At 44.7% G+C, this 26,611-nt stretch overlaps 1 protein-coding gene across 2 annotated transcripts in view; it reads left to right on the plus strand.

The window, feature by feature from the left end:
• The first annotated feature begins 920 nt into the window (after positions 1-920).
• TBC1D9B (TBC1 domain family member 9B) overlaps positions 921-26,611 on the plus strand; it is a 72,395-nt gene continuing 46,704 nt past the window's right edge. For both annotated transcript variants that reach the window (XM_040440849.1, XM_040440841.1), the window contains exons 1-3: positions 921-1,179; positions 16,299-16,409; positions 18,623-18,741. In XM_040440849.1, the coding sequence (XP_040296783.1) occupies positions 1,059-1,179; positions 16,299-16,409; positions 18,623-18,741 (351 nt within the window). In that variant the 5' untranslated portion in view covers positions 921-1,058. The remainder of the gene's footprint in view (positions 1,180-16,298; positions 16,410-18,622; positions 18,742-26,611) is intronic.

The following is a 26,611-nucleotide window of genomic DNA, read 5'->3' on the forward strand; positions in this document are numbered from 1 at the left end:
AATAGGGGGTAGTGAAAAGCATCAACCATTATGTACCGTAATTAGTACATTTTGATTTGTGTCCTATGCAGTTTTTCACATCTCTTGGCCAGCGATCCCTTCATTAGAGGTCTCCTTGGTCTTACGCTACATGACCAAATTGTTAGCCTGGTGTTGTTTCCTCCTTTGGCCTATCGCCCACCTTCATGTTTGCTCACTATGAGGTTCCTCTGGGGAGGGAAGTTTTGTACAGGTTCTCCCTGTAATGAGACTAATCAGAACTGGGCCCCTCATTCCAGGGGCCCCATAGACTGCATCTTTGGTACCTCATGTATGCCCCGGTCAGTGAAAATGCCACGTGATTATTGTATTGTTTCACACATTTTAACTACTGTATCCAAGTTGCTGTGGTTGAAAATACCTCACAACTATATATATTACTATAAAACCCATCCAGGGCTACCAACCAAAATTTTTTTTTCTAGACAATTTATCCCAAAATCAAGGACAGCCAACATTTTTTTTTTTTTACAGCTAAATTGGAAAACCATAATGAATGATATAGATTATAAATAGTGCATGTCTATAGCTCGATATACTGATAAGAACGCATTACCAGCATCTACTGTGAGCTGTAAAATGATGATAATTACCACCAAAATAATCTAGTCAAATACCACCAGCCTAAAAAAAAATTATGGACACATCAAATTTTATTTTTCACAGAGGAAAAAAAGTCGCCTATTTTTACGGACTGTCCAGAAATTTCTGGACAGTTGGCCACCCAAGACCCATCAGGAAGTGACTGCAGCCCAGGCCTCTGTATGAAGTATAACACACAACAATAACAGGAGACAGAAGAACACCGAATTCCACAATAACAATAACAAAGCCTGTGTCATCCCGCGCTCTTTCCAGCAGAGGGAGCCAGTTGTCTGCGGCCTGAGCTGAGGACAGTACAGCCAGGAGCAGCTCAGGAGGCCAGGGCTGGGTGTCCAGTCCTCAGCACCGACCTCCTTCCGACCCACCGTAGGACGGGCACCGCGCCGGGGTGAGGGGCTGCTCCACGTCCGCTGACGATGTGGCTGAACCCGGAGGAGGTGCTGCTGCTGGCCAACGCGCTATGGGTGACCGAGCGAGCCAACCCGTTCTTTATTCTGCAGAGGCGCCGGGGACACGGCAAAGGAGGAGGCCTGACAGGTGACACCGGGGGCAGAGGAGGGGGGAGAGCTACACAGACGACGTGGACGGGGGCATATGTCTGCAGCCACCAGCGTCATCCAACTTCTCTGCATCATGGTGACTCTGCCACAATGTAAACAAGGCTGGGGCTCCCTCATCATACACCAGCCAGGGTATACACTGGCAGCACTGACCTGGTATACAGATATACACTGGCAGCACTGGCCTGGTATACAGGTATACACTGGCAGCACTGGCCTGGTATACAGGTATACACTGGCAGCACTAACCTAGTATACAGGTATACACTGGAAGCACTGACCTGGTATACAGGTATACACTGGCAGCACTGACCTGGTATGCACTGGCCTGGTATACAGGTATACACTGGCAGCACTAACCTAGTATACAGGTATACACTGCAGCACTGACCTGGTATACAGGTATACACTGGCAGCACTGACCTGGTATACAGGTATACACTGGCAGCACTGACCTGGTATGCACTGGCCTGGTATACAGGTATACACTGGCAGCACTGGCCTGGTATACAGGTATACACTGGCAGCACTGGCCTGGTATACAGGTATACACTGGCAGCACTGACCTAGTATACAGGTATACACTGGCAGCACTGACCTAGTATACAGGTATACAATGCAGCACTGACCTAGTATACAGGTATACACTGCAGCACTGACCTGGTATACAGGTATACACTGGCAGCACTGGCCTGGTATACAGGTATACACTGGCAGCACTGACCTAGTATACAGGTATACACTGGCAAAACTGTCCTGGTATACCGGTATACACTGGCAGCACTGACCAGGTATACACTGGCAGCACTGGCCTGGTATACAGGTATACACTGGCAGCACTGACCTGGTATACACTGGGAGAACTGCCCTGGTATACAGGTATACACTGCAGCACTGACCTAGTATACAGGTATACACTGGCAGCACTGGCCTGGTATACAGGTATACACTGGCAGCACTGACCTGGTATACACTGGGAGAACTGCCCTGGTATACCGGTATACGGCAGCACTGACCTGGTATACAGGTATACACTGGCAGCACTGACCTGCTATACACTGGCAGCACTGGCCTGGTATACAGGCACACATGGCAGCACTGATCTGGTATACAGGCACACATGGCAGCTCTGACCTGGTATACAGGCACACATGGCAGCTCTGCCCTGGTATACAGGCACACACTGGCAGCTCTGACCTGGTATACAGGCACACATGGCAGCACTGCCCTGGTATACAGGCATACATGGCAGCTCTGCCCTGGTATACAGGCACACATGGCAGCTCTGCCCTGGTATACAGGCACACATGGCAGCTCTGCCCTGGTATACAGGCACACATGGCAGCTCTGACCTGGTATACAAGCACACATGGCAGCTCTGCCTTGGAATAGAGGCACACATGGCAGCTCTGCCCTGGTATACAGGCACACATGGCAGCACTGCCGTGGTATACAGGCACACATGGCAGCTCTGACCTGGTATACAGGCATACATGGCAGCTCTGCCCTGGTATACAAGCACACATGGCAGCTCTGACCTGGTATACAGGCACACATGGCAGCTCTGCCCTGGTATACAATCACACATGGCAGCACTGCCCTGGTATACAGGCACACATGGCAGCACTGCCCTGGTATACAATCACACATGGCAGCACTGCCCTGGTATACAGGCACACATGGCAGCACTGACCTGGTATACAGGCACACATGGCAGCACTGCCCTGGTATACAGGCATACATGGCAGCACTGACCTGGTATACAGGCACACATGGCAGCACTGACCTGGTATACAGGCACACATGGCAGCACTGACCTGGTATACAGGCACACATGGCAGCACTGACCTGGTATACAGGCACACATGGCAGCTCTGCCCTGGTATACAGGCACACATGGCAGCTCTGACCTGGTATACAGGCACACATGGCAGCTCTGACCTGGTATACAAGCACACATGGCAGCTCTGCCTTGGAATAGAGGCACACATGGCAGCTCTGCCCTGGTATACAGGCACACATGGCAGCTCTGCCCTGGTATACAGGCACACATGGCAGCTCTGCCCTGGTATACAGGCACACATGGCAGCTCTGCCCTGGTATACAAGCACACATGGCAGCTCTGCCTTGGAATAGAGGCACACATGGCAGCTCTGCCCTGGTATACAGGCACACATGGCAGCTCTGCCCTGGTATACAGGCACACATGGCAGCACTGCCCTGGTATACAGGCACACATGGCAGCACTGCCCTGGTATACAGGCACACATGGCAGCACTGCCCTGGTATACAGGCACACATGGCAGCACTGCCCTGGTATACAGGCACACATGGCAGCACTGCCCTGGTATACAGGCACACATGGCAGCACTGCCCTGGTATACAGGCACACATGGCAGCACTGCCCTGGTATACAGGCATACATGGCAGCTCTGCCCTGGTATACAGGCACACATGGCAGCTCTGACCTGGTATACAGGCACACATGGCAGCACTGACCTGGTATACAATCACACATGGCAGCACTGCCCTGGTATACAGGCACACATGGCAGCACTGCCCTGGTATACAGGCACACATGGCAGCACTGACCTGGTATACAGGCACACATGGCAGCACTGCCCTGGTATACAGGCACACATGGCAGCACTGACCTGGTATACAGGCACACATGGCATCACTGCCCTGGTATACAGGCACACATGGCATCACTGCCCTGGTATACAGGCACACATGGCAGCACTGACCTGGTATACAGGCACACATGGCAGCACTGACCTGGTATACAGGCACACATGGCAGCACTGACCTGGTATACAGGCACACATGGCATCACTGCCCTGGTATACAGGCACACATGGCAGCACTGCCCTGGTATGCAGGCATACATGGCAGCACTGCCCTGGTATGCAGGCACACATGGCAGCACTGCCCTGGTATACAGGCACACATGGCAGCTGTGGAGTGATATACACTGGCAGCTCTGCCCTGGTAAACACTGAGAGAGACCCTTTTGAAAGACACCACATATATAATACAAAAAACATCTATATTAAGTGTCCACAATCAGATATACAAAAGTAATATAAAAAACAATCATAAAAACATTGCAGGTAGGTGCTATGATAGATGATACACCCCACCAAGCTCCAAATCTACATATGTGATTTTTATGTAACATACTGTGCAATATTAAATGTACAAGGTATAAAAGGCTAAATCCCAAAACATACTCACTATAATACGTGCCTAAACAGAATGATATCAGAGGCCAACCATCTACCAACAATAATGATATAACAGTGATATCAATGTAATATGGACAATTGATCAAACTCAGACATCAGAATAATCTATCTGATATGAAAAGGTAACAGCCTTTTACAATTAAGTCTTCAAGACCATCATCAAACTAGAAAAGTACAAAGAAAGAGCACATAATAAGTAAACACATACCAATACGGAGCTGGAGGGGGCCCCCAGAGGATGAGCGGTGAAACGTACGTTGGGGTTTTCCAAGCCCTGTTAGGCTAGGTCTACACAACGACATTTGTCGCACGACAGATAGGGCACAACTACACTGCAACATTTTGTTGCACCAATGTCGCGCGTCAATTTTTATAATGGCGGTCTATGGTGTCGCATTGCAACATGCAACATGCTGCGACGCAACAGTCACAGAAAAATCCATCTTGAATGGATTTTCTGCGACTGTTGCGTCGCAGTCGCAGCATGTTGCAGTGCGACACCATAGACCGCCATTATAAAAATTGTCGCGCGACAAATGTCGTAGTGTAGACGTAGCCTTATACAGACATATACTGGCAGCACTGCGCTGGTATACAGGCACATAGTGGCAGCTCTGCCCTGGTATACAGGCACATAGTGGCAGCTCTGCCCTGGTATACACTGGCATTACTGACTTGGTATACAGGCACACATGGCAGCTCTCCCCTGGTATACACTGGCAGCACTGACCTGGCATACACTGGAACACATGGCAGCTGTGCCCTGGTATACACTGCCAGCTCTGCCCTGCTATACACGCACACATGGCAGCTCTGCCCTGGTATATACTAGCACACATGACAGCCGTGCCCTGATATACACTGGTATAATACTGTATGCACTGGCAGCACTGTCCCTGGTACAATACTGTATGTACTGGCAGCATTGCTTCTGGTATAATACTATAAGCTGTGTCAGCACTGCTCCTGGAATGATACTGTATGTACTGGCAGCACTGCCCCTCGTATGATACTGTATGCACTGCCACTGGTATATTACTGTATGCGCTGGCAGCACTGCCGCTGGTATAATACTTTATGCACTGGCAGCGTTGCTACTGGTATGATACTCTATGCACTGCCACTGGTATATTACTATGTGCTCTGGCAACACTGCTGCTGGTATAATACTTTATGCACTGGCAGCGTTGCTACTGGTACAATACTGTATGTACTGGCAGCATTGCTTCTGGTATAATATTGTATGCACTGGCAGCACTGTCCCTGGTATAATACTGTATGCACTAGCAGCACTACCACTGGTATAATACTGTATGCACTAGACGTACTGGTATAATACTGTATGCACTGGCAGCATTGCCCTTCGTATGATACTGTTTGTAGTGTCAGCACTGCTCCTTGTATAATACTGTATGTAGTGTCAGCACTGCTGCTGGTATAATACTGTATGCACTGGCAGCACTGTCACTGGTACAATACTGTATGTACTGGCAGCATTGCTTCTGGTATAATACTGTAAGCTGTGTCAGCACTGCCGCTGGTATAATACTGTATGCGCTGGCAGCACTGCCGCTTGTTAAATACTGTATGCACTGGCAGCACTGCCGCTGGTATAATACTGTATGCACTGGCAGCACTGTCCCTGGTACAATACTGTATGTACTGGCAGCATTGCTTCTGGTATAATACTGTAAGCTGTGTCAGCACTGCTCCTGGAATGATACTGTATGTACTGCCACTGGTATATTACTGTATGCGCTGGCAGCACTGCCTCTTGTATAATACTTTATGCACTGGCAGCGTTGCTACTGGTATGATACTCTATGCACTGCCACTGGTATATTACTGTGTGCTCTGGCAACACTGCTGCTGGTATAATACTTTATGTACTGGCAGCGTTGCTACTGGTATGATACTGTATGCACTGGCAGCACTGCCACTGGTACAATACTGTATGTACTGGCAGCATTGCTTCAGGTATAATATTGTATGCACTGGCAGCATTGCTTCTGGTATAATATTGTATGCACTGGCAGCACTATCCCTGGTATAATACTATATGCACTGGCAGCACTGCCACTGGTATAATACTGTATGCACTGGCAGTACTGCAGCTGGTATAATACTGTATGCACTGGCAGAATTGCCCTTCGTATGATACTGTATATAGTGTCAGCACTGCTCCTTGTATAATACTGTATGTACTGGCAGCATTGCCCCTGGTATAATAGTGTATGCAGTGTCAGCACTGACCCCTGTATGATACTGCATGTAGTGTCAGCACTTCCCCTGGTACGATACTGTATGCACTGGCAGCATTGCTTCTGGTATAATACTGTTTGCTGTTTCAGCACTGCTCCTGGAATAATACTGTATGCACTGGCAGCATTGCTACTAGTATAATACTGTATGTAGTTTCAGCACTGCCCCTGGTATAATACTGTATGCACTGGCAGCACTGCCCCTGGTATAATACTGTATGCACTGACAACACTGCCCCTGGTATAATACTGTATGCACTGGCAGCACTGCTCTGGTATAATACTGTATGTACTGCCCCTCGTATCATACTGGCAGCACTGCTCCTCATATGATACTGTATGTAGTGTCAGCACTGCCCCTGGTATAATACTGTATGTATTGTCAGCACTGCCGCTGGTATACTGTATGTACTGGCAGTACTGCAATAATACTGTATGCCCTGGCAGCATTGCACCTGGTATAATACTGTATGCTGTGGCAGCACTGCCCCATGTATAATACTGTATGTATTGTCAGCACTGCCGCTGGTATACTGTATGTACTGGCAGTACTGCTATAATACTGTATGCACTGGCAGCATTGCACCTGGTATAATACTATATGCAGTGTCAACAAGCATTGTCCCTGGTATATTACTGTATACAGTGTCAGCACTGCCCCTGGTATAATACTGTAAGTACTGGCAGTATTATACCAGCGGCAGTGCTGACAGTACATACAGTATTATACACACATTAATACTGTGTGTACTGGCAGCACTGCTGCTGCTAAAATATTGTATGCACTGGCAGCACTGCCGCTGGTATAATACTCTATGCACTGGCAGCACTGCCACTGATATAATACTTTATGCACTGGCAGCATTGCTACTGTACAATACTGTATGTTCTGGCAGCATTGTTTTTGGTATAATAGTGTATGCACTGGCAGCACTGCCCCTGGTATAATAGTGTATACACTGGCAGCACTGCCACTGGTGTAATACTGTATGCTCTGGCAGCACTGCCACTGGTGTAATACTGTATGTACTGGCAGCATTGCCACTGGTATAATACTGTATGCAGTGTCAGCACTGTCTCTGGTATAATACTGTATCAGTGCTCCAGACTAAAAAAAATACCTAGTAGCCATTGGCTCCTGAACTGAAAAATTTAGGAGCCAAATTAAATTTTTAGTTGCCAAATCGAAACCGAATCAAAATTTTGGTATCGTGACAACGCTACGCCGATCAGATCGGCGTAGGGTTGTTCAGATACCAAAATTTTAATTCGCTTTCGTCACCATAAAAAAGTATCGGAACAACCCTACGCCGATCTGATCGGCGTAGCGTTGTCACGATGCCAGAATTTTTATTCGGTTTCGTCACCATAAAAAAGTATTGCGATACTCAATACCACGAAAACAAAAAACACCAAAAAAAGCCGTGTGCATTTCGCATTTTATGAAATGTTCGGCCCATAATAGACCAGTCCGATCCTGACAAGGTGACTAAAAAATGGCGAATCGCATGGTTTTTATTTATTTATTTCTGTTACGGCGCTCACCGCATAGGAGATATTTTTTTATAAATTAATAGTTTGGACTTTTCAGACGCAGCGCTATGTAATATGTTTATTTATTTATTTATTGTTTATATATTTTATATGTAAAATTGGGAAAGGGGGTGATTTAAACTTAATATTTTAGGGTACTTTCACACTAGCGTTTTTCTTTTCCGGCATAGAGTTCCGTCACAGGGGCTCTATACCGGAAAAGAACTGATCAGTTTTATCCTAATGCATTCTGAATGGAGAGTAATCCGTTCAGGAGGCATCAGGATGTCTTCAGTTCATTCATTTTGACTGATCAGGCAAAAGAGAAAACCGTAGCATGCTACGGTTTTATCTCCGGCGAAAAAAAATGAAGACTTGCCTTTTTGCCTTGCCTTTGGGCATTTTTCCCCATAGGAATGTATTAGTGCCAGATCCGGCATTCAAAATACCGGAATGCTGGACCCGTCCTTCCGGTCTGCGCATGCGCAGACTGGTAAAAATGTGTAAAAAGATACAAGACAGAGCCGTCTGTCCGATGGATTCGTTCTTGCAATGCATTTGTGAGATAGATCCGCATCCGGATGCGTCTCACAAATGCTTTCAGTCACATCCGGATCACACTGCCGCAAGTTTGAAAGTAGCCTTAGTGTTTTTTCGTTTTTTTTTATACTTACTATTAGCCCCCTTAGGGGCTGGAACCCTTGTCCTATTCACCCTTAGTCCCTTTGCACATGGGCGAGATTTCTGAGCGGGTGCAATGCATGAGGTGAACGCATTGCACCCGCACTGAATCCGTTCCCATTCACTTCTATGGGGCTGTGCACATGAACAGTGATTTTCACGCATCACTTGTGCGTTGCGTGAAAATCGCAGCATGCTCTATGTTGTGCGTTTTTCATGCAACGCAGGCCCCATAAAAGTTAATGGGGCTGCGTGAAAATCGCAAGCATCCGCACGCAAGTGAGGATGCGTGCGATTTTCACGCATGGTTGCTAGGATGAAAGTCTATTCACTGTGTTATTTTCCCTTATAACATGGTTATAAGGGAAAATAATAGCATTCTTTAACCTCTTCAGGACACATGACGTACCGGTACGTCATGTGTATTTCCGATCACCGCCATCGGGTCCCCGTGGGGCTGTAGGGGGGATCCGATGGCATGGAAGGCAGCGCGATGCCTTAGGCCCCTTTCACACGAGCGAGTATTCCGCGCGGATGCGATGCGGGAGGTGAACGCATTGCACCCGCACTGAATACTGACCCATTCATTTCTATGGGGCTGTGCACACGAGCGGTGTTTTTCACGCACCACTTTTGCGTTGCGTGAAAATCGCAGCATGCTCCTCTTTGTGCGTTTTTCACGTAACGCAGGCCCCATAGAAATGAATGGGGTTGCGTGAAAATCGCAAGCATCCGCAAGCAAGTGCGGATGCGGTGCGATTTTCACGCACGGTTGCTAGGAGACGATCGGGATGGAGACCCGAACCTTATTATTTTCCCTTATAACATGGTTATAAGGGAAAATAATAGCATTCTGAATACAGAATGCTAAGTAAAACAGCGCTGGAGGGAAAAAAATAAATAAAAAATAATTTAACTCACCTTAATCCACTTGCTCGCGATGCCCGGCATCTCCGTCTGACTCTTTTACTGTATAGGACCTGTGGTGAGCATTAACTATAGTTTAAGGACCTGGGATGACGTCACTCCGGTCATCACATGGTACGTCACATGATCTTTTACCATGGTGATTCACCATGGTAAAAGATCATGTGACGTACCATGTGATGACCAGAGTGACGTCATCCCAGGTCCTTAAACTATAGTTAATGCTCACCACAGGTCCTATACAGTAAAAGAGTCAGACGGAGATGCCGGGCATCGCGAGCAAGTGGATTAAGGTGAGTTAAATGATTTTATTTATTTTTTTTAACCCCTCCAGCGCTGTTTTACTATGCATTCTGTATTCAGAATGCTATTATTTTCCCTTATAACCATGTTATAAGGGAAAATAATACTATTTACAGAACACCGATCCCAAGCCCGAACTTCTGTGAAGAAGTTCGGGTTTGGGTACCAAACACGCGCGATTTTTCTCACGCGAGTGCAAAACGCATTACAATGTTTTGCACTCGCGCGGAAAAATCGCGGGTGTTCCCGCAACGCACCCGCACATTTTTCCGCAACGCCCGTGTGAAAGAGGCCTAAGGAAGGCATCGCGCTGCCTTCCGGTGACGAGCCTGTGAGATCCAGCCCCCTGGATCTCACAGGCCGGAAGCTGTATGGGTAATACACACAGTATTACTCATACAGCCAATGCATTCTAATACAGAAGTATTGGAATGCATTGTAAAGGATTAGACCCCCAAAAGTTAAAGTCCCAAAGTGGGACAAAAAATAAAGTGAAAAATAAAGTTGAAAAAATAAAGTTTTCCCCCAAAAAAGTTTCAAGTAAAAATAAACAAAAATGGCATTTTCCCCAAATAAAGTTACAAAAAAATTGGTAAATAATAGGGGAAAAAGAAAAGTATACATATTAGGTATCGCCGCGTCGGTATCGACCGGCTCTATAAAAATATCACATGACCTAACCCCTCAGGTGAATACCGTAAAAAAATAAAAACGGTGTAAAAAAAGCCAATGAAATCATTGTGTAAAACTTACATAAATAAAAAGAAAGTATACATATTAGGTATCGTCGCGTCCGTGACAACCTGTTCTATAAAAATACCACATGATCTAACCTGTCAGATGAATGTTGTAAATAAAAACGGTGCCAAAACAGCTCTTTCTTGTTACCTTGCCTCACAAAAAGTGTAATATTGAGCAACCAAAAATCATATGTACCCTAAACTAGTAACAACAAAACTTCCACCCTATCCCGTAGTTTCTAAAATGGGGTCACTTTTTTGGAGTTTCTACTCTAGGGGTGCATCAGGGGGGCTCCCTGTCATAGTGGTCGGGTGCCGGCTATTTGATTCCGGCACCCGCCTTCTGTATTTGTATTAACAGGTCAGTTATCTTCATTGGTGGCGCAGTGGCCACAGCCCATCCCCTCCTCCTCTCGTCGCTCTTCTTATTGGCGGCAGCAGCACAGGGGGGAGAGACTCCTTCTCCACTGCGCTGCTGAGAAGAACATCGGCGGCGGGGCAACTATCATCTCCTGTGCCCGCCGCTGTATTCAACTGCAGAGCTGCGGCGGCGGGTCTAGTCGCAAATGGCGACAAGACTAAAAAGTCTTGTCGCCATTTGTAAATTCTAAGTCGCATTGGATACCATTTTGGTCGCCATTTGGAGCCCTGTGTATGCAGTGTCAGCACTGTCCCTGGTATAATACTGTATGTACTGGCCGGACTGCCGCTGGTATAATACTGTGTGCACATGCAGCACTGCCGCTGGTATAACACTGTGTGCACTGGCAGCACTGCCGCTGGTATAATACTGTGTGTATTGGCAGCACTGCCGCTGGTATAATACTGTATGTACTGGCAGCACTGCTGCTGGTATAATACTGTATGCACTGGCAGCACTGCCACTGGTATAATACTTTATGCACTGCCAGCGTTGCTACTGGTACAATACTGTATGTTCTTGCAGCATTGCTTTTGGTATAATGGTGTATTCACTGGTAGCACCGCCCCGGTATAATACTTTATGCAGTGTCAGAACTGCCTTTGCCATAATACTGTATGTACTGACAACACTGCTTCTTGTATAATACTGTATGCAGAGTCAGCACTTCCCCGGTATAATACTGTATGCACTGGCAGCACTGCCGCTGGTACAATTCTGTATGTATTGGCATCATTGCTTCTGGTTTAATACTGTATGCAGTGTCAGCACTGCCCCTAGTATAAGACTGTATGCACTGGCAGCACTGCTCCTCAAATGATACTGTATGTAGTGTGAGCACTGCCCCTGGTATAAGACTGTATGCACTGGCAGCATTGCTTCTTGTATAATACTGTATGCACTGTCCCTGGAATAATACTGTATGCTTTGGCAGCACTGTCCCTGGAATAATACTGTATGCACTGGCAGCACTGCCGCTAGTATAATACTGTATGAAACTGGCAGCACTGCCGCTGGTATAATACTTTATGCACTGGCAGCATTGCTACTGGTATGATACTCTATGCACTGCCACTGGTATATTACTGTATGCTCTGGCAACACTGCCGCTGGTATAATACTTTATGTACTGGCAGCATTGCTACTGGTATAATACTGTATGCACCCACTGGTACAATACTGTATGTACTGGCAGCATTTCTTCTGGTATAATACTGTATGCACTGGCAGCACTTCCCCTGGAATAATTCTGTATGCACTGGCAGCACTGCCACTGGTACAATACTGTATGTAGTGTCAACACTGGCTCTGGTATAATACTGTATGCACTGTCAGCACTGCTCCTTGTATAATACTGTGTGTAGTGTCAGCACTTCTCCTGATATAATACTGTATATACTGGCAGCACTGCCGCTGCTATAATACTGTATGTACTGGCAGCACTTCTGCTGGTATAATACTGTATGTACTGGCAGCATTGCCCCTGGTATAATACTGTATGCACTGGAAGCACTGCCCCTGGTATAATACTGTATGCACTGGCAGCACTGCCCCTTGTATGATACTGTATGTAGTGCCAGCACTTCCCCTGGTACGATACTGTATGTACTGGCAACATTGCTTCTGGTATAATACTGTATGCTCTGGCAGCACTGCCACTGGTGTAATACTGTATGCTCTGGCAGCACTGCCACTGGTATAATACTTTATGCACTGGCAGTGTTGCTACTGGTACAATACTGTATGTTCTGGCAGCGTTGCTTATGGTATAATAGTGTATGCTCTGGCAGCACTGCTCCTGGTATAATACTGTATGTACTGGCAGCATTGCCCCTGGTTTAATACTGAATGTCATAACTGTCCCTGGTATAATACTGTATGCACTGGCAGCATTTCCCCTGGTATAATACTGTATGCACTCATGCAGTGTCAGAATTGTCCCTGGTATATTACTGTATGCAGTGTCAGCACTGCCCCTGGTATAATACTGTATGTACTGGCAGCACTGCCGCTGGTATAATACTGTGTGTACTGGCAGCACTGCTGCTGGTATAATGTATGCCCTGGCAGCACTGCCGCTGGTATAATACTGTATGCCCTGGCAGCACTGCCGCTGGTATAATACTGTATGCACTGGCAGCACTGCCACTGGTATAATACTTTATGCACTGGCAGTGTTGCTACTGGTACAATACTGTATGTTCTGGCAGCGTTGCTTATGGTATAATAGTGTATGCTCTGGCAGCACTGCTCCTGGTATAATACTGTTTGCACTGGCAGTACTGCTCCTGTTATAATACTGTATGCACTGGCAGTACTGCTCCTGTTATAATACTGTATGCACTGGCAGCACTGCACCGGTATAATACTGTATGCACTGGCAGCATTGCCCCATGTATAATACTGTATGCAGTGTCAGAATTGTCCCTGGTATATTACTGTATGCACTTGCAGTACTGCCCCTGGTATAATACTGTATGCACTGGCAGCATTGCTCTTTGTATGATACTGTATGTAGTGTCAGCACTGCTCCTTGTATAATACTGTATGCAGTGTCAGCACTGCCCCCCTGGTATAATACTGTATGCACTGGCAGCACTGCTCCGGTATAATACTGTATGCAGTGTCAGCACTGTCCCTGGTATAATACTGTATGCCCTGGCATCATTGCCCCTGGTATAATACTGTATGCAGTGTCAGCACTGCCGCTGGTATAATACTGTATGCAGTGTCAGCACTGCCGCTGGTATAATACTGTATGCACTGGCAGCACTGCCACTGGTATAATACTGTATGCATTGGCAGCGTTGCTACTCGTACAATACTGTATGTTCTGGCAGCATTGCTTTTGGTATAATAGTGTATGCAGTGTCAGCACTGCCCCAGTATAATACTGTATGTATCCACTTACTAACGTACTGTGATAAGTCATTTCTTGGGACCAACCTGTTTTTGGCCTTAGTGACAAAGCAGTTTTTCTAATCATTTTATTTTTCTGTCGCTGTAGCCGTATGAAGTCTTGTTTTTTGGGGGGATAAGTTATAGTTTCTAATGGCAGCATTTGGGGCACAGATAACATAATTCATTGGAGTTGTCCAGGATCAGAGCACCCAGGCAGCCCCGTTAAATGAGCATCGGAGCAGTTCACGCTCTGATGCTCTCCCTTGCCCTGAACTCTTACCCTGATTGCGCAGGGTAAGAGTTTTTTCATTTGATTCAGTGACCTACAGGGTCTCTGCTTGGACTCCCAAAGAAATGAATAGTGCGGCTCCGCACCTGCCTGACCGGCCACTCCGTTCATTTCTGGGGTGCTCCTCAGGGTATGGGGATCCCTGTTCTCGTGATCGGTGGGGGTCCCAGAGGTAGAACCTCTACCGATCTAATAGTTATCTAGGGGATAATATTATATAACCAGAATACCCCTTTAACCTAAGGCCCCTTATAGTGACCATCGTAAAAAGGCGTATTGGTGTTCACTATAGGTTGCTATGTCTTTATAATGGTCAGTGTACGGATATAGCACTACAATGAAATTTCTTAGGCATTAGGGCAATTTGATAAGGGATGTCCAGCACAAATGTAGGGTTAACAAGTCACTTTTTTTGTCCTATTTGCACAAAAGTTTTCAAGTTTTTACCCTTTTATCTTGCCACCCTTAAAATAGTGCTTGGGACTTAGCGAGAGGGGCTATGTCGCTTTACTGTAATTAACTGACATCTGAACAGATCAGTTCTTTTCTTCATTATGAAGAAATGGGCAGAGGATAACCCAACGGAATAAGGTACAAATCTAGCTGCCTGCAGTCACCTCTATGGGAGCTTACTGCATACTGGTTTATTATTGAGGTGTATGTATAACAGTATGTGGTGGTATGTCAGATCAGCCATAAATCAGCACATGATAATATAAACCAGATTAGAATCATCTTCCTGCTTTCTCATGTCTGTGGCCAGCTTCACTTTAGTGTCCCACAAGAGTTTTGGTGGTGGAGCAGCTGATCTTTTGGAGTAGGAATCTTCAGCTCTTAAAGGAAGGCTGTCAGCAGTTTTCACCATGCTAAATTGCTGACAGCACAATAGGAAGGGGATGGGGAGAGCAGTACAACTACAAACATAGGTTTTGCAGAGTTTTTATTATCAGGAGTAGTGTGGATATGAACTTTTATTCCTCCAGATTCTGCTCCTGCAAGTGTGCAGGAAGTGGAGTGTCACAGTGCAGTGCTCTCTACATTGAACTACTTCACAGTTCCCTCTTCTCTGAATCACAGCATCTAACCAGGAGACCACTACAACTGTCGCTCGGAGGAGAGGGGGAGGACTGTGAAGAAGTTCAATGCAGAGAGCTCTGCACAGTCACACTCCACTCTGGGAACTTTACAGAGCAGAAGTAAAACTTCATGTTCTCACTACTCCTGAACAGAAGTGGTCGCCAAATGTATGTTTGTACTATTCTCCCCTACCTAGTGCGGTCAGCAGTTTAGCATGGCCAAAACTTCTGACAGACTCCCTTTAAAGTTAATTCAGATCTTAAACTAGGGCTACACAGTGACATATCATTCTACATGAGATTACAGACAACTTGGCTAGAACATAGTGTCAATCCAGCCTAACAAAGCAGAAGACCCATTTGACTCGCTTTTGTACCTTTTATGACATCTCTCAATGTTTAAACGGTAGTCCATGAACCTCTGACGATGTCATAAATGTTTTTTATTAAGATAACCCTTTGGCTTAAACTGGCTTCTCCCTTGTTGGGTTAAAGAAAAGTCAGTTAGTTTATAGACTTGCTCGTAAAACCGTTATTGTAGGGTGTATATCAAAATCATGCAGTGCACAGTTGGTGAATATGTGACCTTTGTGAGCCATTTCCAGCATATTGTTTTCAGACAGAGGGAGTCACATGTGCACAATTTACACAATACATTCACATGACAACCTGATGTCATCTTGGTTATTCTGTCTGTTTCCTCTTCTGTTCTCTAGGCTTGCTTGTGGGGACTCTAGATGTTGTATTGGACTCAAGCGCCCGCGTTGCTCCTTATCGGATATTGCACCAGACCCAAGAATCACAGATCTACTGGACAGTGGCTTGTGGTAGGTATAAGAGTAAAACTCAGAATTAAGACTAAAGAAGAGTCTGAATAATTTGAGGAATTAACATGAAAATAATGAGTGGACCATTTCAGAAAGCTTGTGACATGTCATATGAGAGCAGTGAGGGTCTGAGTGGTGAGACCCTCGCCGATCTCCGGAACAGATTGACAGAAGTGCTTAACAGAGCGCTGTGCCCCTTCTACTCTGTCCATCTCTCCTCACAAAGCAAGCAGAATGGCTTACAAACTTGTATTTCCAGCCAGAAAGGCACAGGCCCTGATTTATCATAGACCGGCGTACACTGCACGCTGCTCGAGGTTGCACCTAATTTATGACAGGTTGTATGCCTCGTCATAAATCAGGCGCAACCTTTGGCAGCCAGTGCACTTGAACTGGCATCGATTTCAGTCTTCTTCTATGCCATAAAAAAGATAAAAGCGCCATTACACCTAGAGGCTCAACTCTCTCTGCAACTGCAGCACCCTCTCCACTTAAGGGTCCATTCACATGACCATGTCTCTGGGTCTGCATCCATTGCACAATGTTGCAGAACAGGTGCAGACCTATTCATTTCAATGGGGCCGCAAAAGATGCGGACAGCACACCGTATGCTGTCCGCATCCGTAGTTCTGTTCCGTGGCCCCGCAAAAAAGATAGAGCATGTCATATTCTTCTCCACAATGGTGGACAAGGATAGGCATTTCTATCATAGGGCTGGCCGTGTGCATTCCGCCAAATGCGGTGCCCATGTTTGCAAAACACTTAAGGTCGTGTGCAGTGGGCGCTGCAGGTGCAGAGAGAGCAGAGCCTTTAGGAGTAATGGCAACACCCCTGTTGCTCCGAAAGGCTCATTTGCATATAATAAAACACAATTTTTCTCAGCAATGCAGGCACACATGAACATGGGACCAACACAGATGCCTTCAGCTGCCAAGTGCACATGTAACAGGCCAGCCAGATGCCCATAAGGGTACATGCACACGTTCAGGATTCATGTGCGGAGAATCCGCACTGAAATCCGCAGCTGTTCGCAGGCAAATCTGTGCGGTCAATCCGCATCAATTGGTGCGGATTTGCGTGCGGATTTTCCGCATTCAGATTTTACTAAGTGAATGAAGAAAATCCGGTCAGGAGAAATAAAATAAATTGACATGCTGCGGATTTTCAAATCTGCACCGCAGGTCAAAATCCGCGCGGAAAAAATCTGCATCGTGTCCATTGAGAATTTTTCAAATTCTCATAGAATACAATGTATATGACCTACGGTGCGGATTTTCCGCACGCAAATCCACGCGGAAAATCCGCACGCAATCCTGATTGTGTGCATTTAGCCTTAAATTCACACAATGTTTTGCAATATACTTAATTTATATGAATAATTTGTATTATTAGGAAGCATTGCAATTAGCTCTTGTTAACGCCTTCCTCCTCTGCGTAGAAAATAGTTTTTAACATATAACCCTAGAGATATGGTATCCACCATCTGGGAGATATATGTTAGTCCACCACTAAATGCAGGAGAAGGTGGACCAGGAGGATAAACAGTGGGGGGCACTACCAGAGAGGGCAATGTAATGCATGTTTATTGGATGTAAATGGCAATAATACTTTATTTGAAATGCTCTATTCATTACATAGTAAGACTTTTTGTGGTGCCGGGGGGTCTAGGAGCCAGACCTGTGGTGATCAGCTGACTGCTAGGTCAGCCATTTTTCGAGAAGGGGTTTCATCATAGCACAATCCTTTTAAAGTCATTGGACAACAGACTGGACAGCTTACTATATGTAAAACGTGTTTGTCCTTTGTTCAGTGGGTTGTTTCATATGGAAAACCCCTGTCCACGTCCTGGACTCAGGACCCCTTCTTCTATAAGCTGGAGTGAGACCAGCTCCTGTTCTAGCAGACTCAGTTTGTCTTTATATTACATGTATGGCAGTTTACCTGATGACCGCCACGTAGTACCACGTTTCTGACAAGGCTGGTCTCTGGCGTCAGCTCGGCAGTCTCATACATGGGATGGAGTGTCAGCAAACATTCCAGTTTTTTAGTACAACACAAGCAGATTTCTGTGTATATTGTGTGTTATGCTGCTCCATTTGCGGTTGTTTTTATGGTGTCACGTGATTTTTTTTTGTGGCCTCTCCCTAGCCTATCATAAAGTTTATAACAGGTAGGATTGTGACTGATTACTGGCTGTACATTTCTAATTTCAGGAACCTCACGAAAAGAGATCACTGCACACTGGGAGTGGCTGGAGAACAATCTGCTGCAGACTCTCTCAATCTTTGAAAATGAGGATGACATCACAACCTTTGTCAAAGGCAAAATCCATGTAATGACCGTAATATGTGCATTTGCTTCATCTGTAGCACTGAGATGCTATGTGACAATTTACATAAGGCAGTGTATGGATACACAGAGAGCTTAACTTGGCTGACATCAGGGACTATTACCATGCAAGCAAAGTCCCTTTAGTTGTGGGAATAATCCCGTAATGGCAGCAGTGGAGCTCAAAATCCTTGTGGCTTCATCCCTGTAAGGGCTCATGTACACGACCGTGTTTTCAGTCCGCATGCCGGTCCGCGTTTTTTGCAGGTCAGATGCGGACCCATTCACTTCAGTGGTGCTGCAAAAGATGCGGACAGCTATGTGCTGTCCACATCCGCATGCTCGTTCTGCGGCCCTGCAAAAATATAGAACATGTCGTATTCTTCTCCGGAAATCACACTGCTGGTGTTCACGTTTTGTGGATCTGCAAATTGCACAATGCAAAAACACTAACGGTCGTGTGCATGAGCCCTAAGGGTTATCCCACAAAAAGTAATTATCTCCTATCTACAGGATAGAGGATAATTGTTGGATCACTGGGGGACGCACAGCAATCCAGAGTTCCCTCTCTGAATGGAGCAGTAGTTTCGATGGAAATGGAGGAGTGCTGTGTACATCAGCCACATCGGAGTAAATGGCGTTGTGGACCAACGTGCACACTCCTGCTCCATTCAGAGACAGGACTCAGCAATCTGGCATTTGTCATCTATCGTCTGGAAAGATGTGTGATATGTTCACCCCATAGTGCAGTATTTTTTGCTGTTGCCTCCCTCCAAAAAATCAACACGGACTGCTTCAAAGCAGTAAAGCTTACTTTGCACTGATCACTCTAACAACAATTTTAAAGGGTTAATCCCACACGTTAAATAGTAATGTACATCATTACTTATATCAGTGTGAAAACAACTGCCCTCCAGAGTAATTATCATTATTTATCGCTTTATTGCTTCTTTACTCACCCCTCTGCAGCTCTTATCTTTTTACTTTCTGTGGGCGGGCAGTAGCTTGTCACATGCATATTCATCTCCCTGCAGACAGCTTCTTTTTTTTTTTTTTTTTTTTTACACTTTTATCATTTATAAACCAACTTAGCATAAGGTAAAGAAGACAATCAATGCAGAAAACATGAAAAAGCCTGACAGTCTAGGCGTATCCAGTAGAAGTTTTTTTGCATGCGCAGACAGCTCTTATTGACCCTCTTTTGTTGTCTTGCTTCCCTGCATAGAAAATAATCCCTCACACACAGCCCAGCAATTCCCTGCATAAATCACAATGTACTGTTTAATGCACCCCATCTTTTTCTCCACTATCTACAGAGAGATAGCAGTATATTTCTATGAATTTAGAGTAAGGGACAAATAAATGAAAGGTGTCTGGACCGCCGCACTATGAGATCACTACGCCAGTACTGAGGGGAAGGAGGAAGCAGGGAAGCCACTAAGCATGTTAGTCCACCACTGAATGCAGGGAAGGTGGACCCAATTTTTCAGCCACAAGAGAAACATGTTGCAGTGGGCCCTACCAAAGAGGAAAATTAATGTACATAAAAAAAACTACCAATATTTTTATTGCATGTATATTGCAGTAATACTTCATTTGAAATGCCCTATTCATTGCATAGTAATAATTTTTGTGGGATAACCACTTTAAGGGATGTCCTAACTGATTCAACTAGTATAATTCAAGCCATTTCTGCCTACAGTATTTCCCTGAACATAATAGCTGATATAGCATATTTTTAAAGGGTCACTGAGTTTTCAGGACTCAGACCCCCTCTGATCCATAAAATGAGAAGAGAGAAGCGCTTGCATACTGCGCCCTCTCTCCTCATTGCAGGAGACTGAAGCGTGGCGGGGCCATAGACAGGGCTCCAGATGGCGACCAAAATGGTCGCCAATGTGACTTAGAATTTACAAATGGCGACAAGACTTTTGCGACTAGACCCGCCGCCGCAGCTCTGAATACAGCGGCGGGCACAGGAGATGATAGTTCTCTGCTCACCGACGATGTTCTTCTCAGAAGCGCAGAGGAGAAGGAGTCTCTCCCTCCCCCCTGTTCTGCCGCCACCAGTAAGTAGAGAGACGGGAGGAGGAGGGGAGGGGCCACTGCGCCATCAATGAAGATAACTGACCTGTTAATACAAATACAAGAGGCGGGTGCCGGAATCAAATAGCCGGCACCCTACCTCTATGACAGGGAGCTGCGATCAGCGGCAGTTAACCCTTCAGGTGTGGTACCTGAGGGGTTAACTGCAGCGGATCGCAGCTCCCTGTCATAGAGGTCGGGTGCCGGCTATTTGATTCCGGCACCCGCCTCCTGTATTTGTATTAACAGGTCAGTTATCTTCATTGGTGGCGCAGTGCACCCCCCCCCAACACCCCAGTATTATAAACATTGGTGGCGCAGTGCGCCCCCCCCCCCCCCCAACACCCCCTGTATAATAAACATTGGTGGCGCAGTGTCAATGAGGGTTAAAAAATAAAATAAAAATTAACTCACCTCCTCCAATTGATCGCGCAGCTGCCGGTCTCCTGTTCTTTCTTCAGGACCTGTGGTGACGTCACTGAGCTCATCACATGGTCCATTACCATGTGATGAACACAGTGATGTCACCACAGGTACTTTGACAGGTCCTGAAGAAAGAACAGGAGACCGGCAGCTACGCGATCAATTGGAGGAGGTGAGTTAATTTTTATTTTATTTTTTAACCCTCATTGACACTGCGCCACCAATGTTTATTATACAGGGGGTGTTGGGGGGGGGGGGGGGGCGCACTGCGCCACCAATGTTTATAATACTGGGGTGTTGGGGGGGGGTGCACTGCGCCACCAATGAAGATAACTGACCTGACCTTATTTTTTAACCCTCAATTGACCTCCTACTAAGCATTCTGTATTAAAGAATGCTATTATTTTCCCTTATAATCATGTTATAAGGGAAAATAATACAGTGAATAGACTTTCATCCTAGCAACCATGCGTGAAAATCGCACCGCATCCTCACTTGCTTGCGGATGCTTGTGATTTTCGCGCAGCCCCATTAACTTCTATGGGGCCTGCGTTGCGTGAAAAACGCACAACATAGAGCATGCTGCTATTTTCACGCAACGCACAAGTGATGCGTGAAAATCACCGCTCATGTGCACAACCCCATAGAAGTGAATTGGTCCGGATTCAGTGCGGGTGCAATGCGTTCACCTCACGCATTGCACCCGCGCAGAAATCTCGCCCATGTGAAAGGGGCCTAAGGGTGAATAGGACAAGGGTTCCAGCCCCTAAGGGGGCTAATAGTAAGTAAAAAAAAACAACACAAAAACTAAGGCTACTTTCACACTTGCGGCAGTGTGATCCGGCAAGCAGTTCCGTCGTCGGAACTTCTACCGGATCCGCCGATCTGGATCTGACTGAAAGCATTTGTGAGACGCATCCAGATGCGGATCCATCTCCCAAATGCATTGCAAGGACGGATCCGTCTCTCCGCTTGTCATGCGGACAGACGGATCCGTCTTGTATCTTTTTACACATTTTTACCAGTCTGCGCATGCACAGACCGGAAGGACGGATCCGGCATTCCGGTATTTTGAATGCCGGATCTGGCACTAATACATTCCTATGGGGAATAAATCCGCAGCATGCTACGGTTTTATCTTTTGCCTGATCGGTCAAAAAGACTGAACTGAAGACATCCTGATGCATCCTGAACGGATTGCTCTCCATTCAGAATGCATGGGGATATGCCTGATCAGTTCTTTTAGGTATAGAGCACCTGTGATGGAACTCTATGCCGGAAATGAAAAACGCTAGTGTAAAAGTACCCTAAAATATCGCTGCGACCGAAAAGTCCAAACTATTAAATTAGAAAAAAAAATCTCCTATGCGGTGAGCGCCGTAACAGAAATAAATAAATAAAAACCATGCGATTCGCCATTTTTTAGTCACCTTGTCACCCCAAAAAATAGGATAGGACTGTTCTAATATGGGCCGAACGTTTTCATAAAATGCGATCTGATCGGTGTAGCGTTGTCACGATACCAAAATTTTGATTCGGTTTCGATTTGGCGACTAAAAATTTAATTGGGCTCCTAAATTTTTCAGTTCAGAAGCCAATGGCTATTAGGTATTTTTTTTAGTCTGGAACACTGATAGACTTTCTATTGAGTCCATCTTACTTCCTTTCCTTCAGCAAGCGCCATAGGCAAGCGCTTCTCTCTCCTCGGTTTAGGGATCGGGGATGGGTCTCAGACTGCCACTGATCAAAACCTTTTTTTTTTTTTACAATAAGATTTGTTTATTTAAGATTTTCTTAAAACAAACAAAAATACATAAAGTACAAAAAGGGTGATAAAACTACCACCTCAACGTACACCCTCCCGCCAACCCCCGTTTACCCCCCATCCCCCGCCCCCCCGTGCAGTCACTGACACCCCAGCTATCCATAGCTAGATTAGAAGCCACCTTACGGCCAAGCCACCGTGGCCAGTCCTGGTTGAGCAATCCAAGCACTCCATTGTTTCTCGAATTTCCTAAGACTGCCTCTTTTTTCAAATGTATTTTCCTTTCCATATACAGTTAGGTCCATATATATTTTGTTTTTATTACCTGTTTACTAAAACATATTCAAGTTATAGTTATATAATGGACATAAAGTCCAGACTTTTAGCTTTCATTTGAGGGTATCCACATTCAAATTGGATGAAGGGTTTAGGAGTTTCAGCTCCTTTACATGTGCCACCCTGTTTTAAAGGGACCAAAAGTAATCGGACAATTGACTCAAAGGCTGTTTCATGGGCAGGTGTGGGCAATTACTTCTTTCTCAATTAAGCACATAAAAGGCCTGGAGTTGATTTGAGGTGTGGTGCTTGCATTTTGAAGATTTTGCTAAGAAGTAAACATGAGGTCAAAGGAGCTCTCCATGCAGGTGAAACAAGCCATCCTTCATAAGCGAAAACATAAGAAAAAAAAACATCCAAGAAATTGCTACACTATTAGGAGTGGCAAAATCTACAGTTTGGTACATCGTGAGAAAGAAAGCACTGGTGACCTCAACAATGCAAAAAGACCTGGACAAAAATGGAAGACATGAAAAACTAGTGTTGGCTCACCTATTCTCTGCTTATGGGTGCCTCCAACCAAATCAGACACACCCAGTCTGTTAAAAGCAAAAGTATATAGTATATTGGTAGGTTGGGCACACCTCACTCGGATAAATCTATATCGTTATCAATTTTATTACATCATTTTTATTATAACACGTTATAATTATAAAATAATAAATGTAAAGCCTGTACAGATAAGTGCGCCCAATAACATAAGATCAAATAAGATAAAAAAATTCAATGAATTATACCATGTGTCTGTTCAGACACGTATATTAGACCCATATGGTAAATTTTGGTATATGAGAGGTGAACGGATAGCGTGTTCGCTTGATGGAACAGGTCGATTGCTCGCTCTTCTCTTACACCAACATATTATAACAATCAAAAAAATATAAATGATATTGATGCATACAAAAATCTATTTCATTAATATAGGTATAGATGAAAAGTCTGTTCTTTTCTCTATTGACACAATAGAGGTTATCGTTGATGTAATGAACTGTATAGGGCTACGATGTTCCCCTCCACACTTTTTATAGGTGGCAGTAGCAAGGTGCCAATTTTTGTAACCCAAAACAGTCGTAATGTTGTGTCCTTTAGACTATAATTCTGTAATTAGTCTCATATAGATTTAATTATTGTCTTTTTTTTTTTTAAATATCCGCAGATTTACAAATTAGGAACAATGTCACTTTGATCCAAAACCACTGAGGAAGGAGACAGTTGTCTCCGAAACGCGTCTGGTATAATAGGACCCCAAACAGATGACATTGATATAAAGCTTTGATCTAGAGGAAACTTACGAATATTTCATCTCCCCTATCCAAAATTCCTGTCTACGGCTATTAGAACTATTTGTGTTCAGCATCAAATTAGCTGACACCTGGGCACTAACTACGTAGTATCCGGAACAGGAGCGAGACGGTAAAGAGCAGGAGTCTACATGACTACACACACGTGGGACGCCACGATCATATACTCCGCCATCTGCCATTCTCAGTATACGTCCGCAATGCAAGTATAAGGGGATAAGGAAGTACCGCACACGATTACATCTATACTTATGGATTGCCACTCTCACTACTCATAAAGAGTCATATCCAATCGTGAGTAATACAGCGATATATCTGTATATATGAATATTGATGCAAAGGTTTGGATCAAAGTGACATTGTTCCTATTTTGTGGATACTGTTGTAAATCTGCGGATATAAAAAAAAAACAACAATAATGAAATCTATATTAGACTAATTACAGAATTATAGTCTAAAGGACACAACGTTACGACTGTTTTGGGTTACAAAAATTGGCACCTTGCTACTGCCACCTATATAAAGTGTGGAGGGGAACATCGTAGCCCTATACAGTTCATTACATCAACGATAACCTCTATTGTGTCAATAGAGAAAAGAACAGACTTTTCATCTATACCTATATTAATGAAATAGATTTTTGTATGCATCAATATCATTTATATTTTTTTGATTGTTATAATATGTTGGTGTAAGAGAAGAGCGAGCAATCGACCTGTTCCATCAAGCGAACACGCTATCCGTTCACCTCTCATATACCAATATATACCATATGGGTCCAATATACGTGTCTGAACAGACACATGGTAGAATTCATTGAATGTTTTTATCTTCTTTTATCTTATGTTATTGGGCGCACTTATCTGTACAGGTTTTACATTTATTATTTTATAATTATAACGTGTTATAATAAAATTGATGTAATAAAATTGATAACGATATAGATTTATCCGAGTGAGGTGTGCCCAACCTACCAATATACTAAAAACGGAAGACAACAGTGGTGGATGATCGCAGAATATTTACAATGGTGAAGAGAAACCCCTTCACAACAGCCAACCAAGTGAACAACACTCTCCAGGATATAGGCGTATCAATATCCAAATCTATCATGAAGGGAAGACTGCATGAAAGTAAATACAGAGGGTTCACTGCACGGTGCAAGCCACTCTTAAGTCTCAAGAATAAGATTGGACTTTGCTAAAAAAAAACATCTTAAAAAACCAGCACACTTCTGGAAGAACATTCTTTGGACAGATGAAACCAAGATCAACCTCTACCAGAATGATAAAAAGAAAAAAGTATGGTGAAGGCATGGTACAGCTCATGATCCAAAGCATGCCACATCATCTGTAAAACACGGCGGAGGCAGTGTGATGGCTTGGGCATGCATGGCTGCCAGTGGCACTGAGTCCCTAGTGTTTATTTATGATGTGACACAGGACAGAAGCAGCTGGATGAATTCTGGGGTTTTCAGAGACATATTGTGTGCTCAAATGTAGCCAAACTGATTGGTCAGCGTTTCATAATACAGATGGGACAATGACCCATAACATAAAGCCAAAGCAACCCAGGAGTTTATTAAAGCAAAGAAGTGGCATTTTATTTACAATTATGTAATTTGTCCAATTACTTTTGAACCCCCGAAATGAAGGGATTGAGTTTAAAAAATGCTTTAGTTCCTCACATTTTTATGCAATCATTTTGTTCAACCCACTAAATTAAAGCTGAAAGTCTGAACTTCAACTGCATCTGAAATTTTTTGTTCAAAACAGAACAGAAATTAGAAAAATGTTCTCTGTCCAAATATATATGGACCTAACTGTAAATCATGTTATTAGTCATATTTATTAATTCTGCTATCCCAGGGACAGATGATTGTAGCCAATACTTAGCTATAAGCTTCCTAGTAAGATATAAAATCTTGGCTAGTGCCATCTTATTAATCATGTTGATTAAAACCT

The sequence above is a fragment of the Bufo bufo genome, chromosome 1 (genome assembly GCF_905171765.1).
Source record: "Bufo bufo chromosome 1, aBufBuf1.1, whole genome shotgun sequence".
NCBI classification, from domain to species: Eukaryota; Metazoa; Chordata; class Amphibia; order Anura; family Bufonidae; genus Bufo; species Bufo bufo.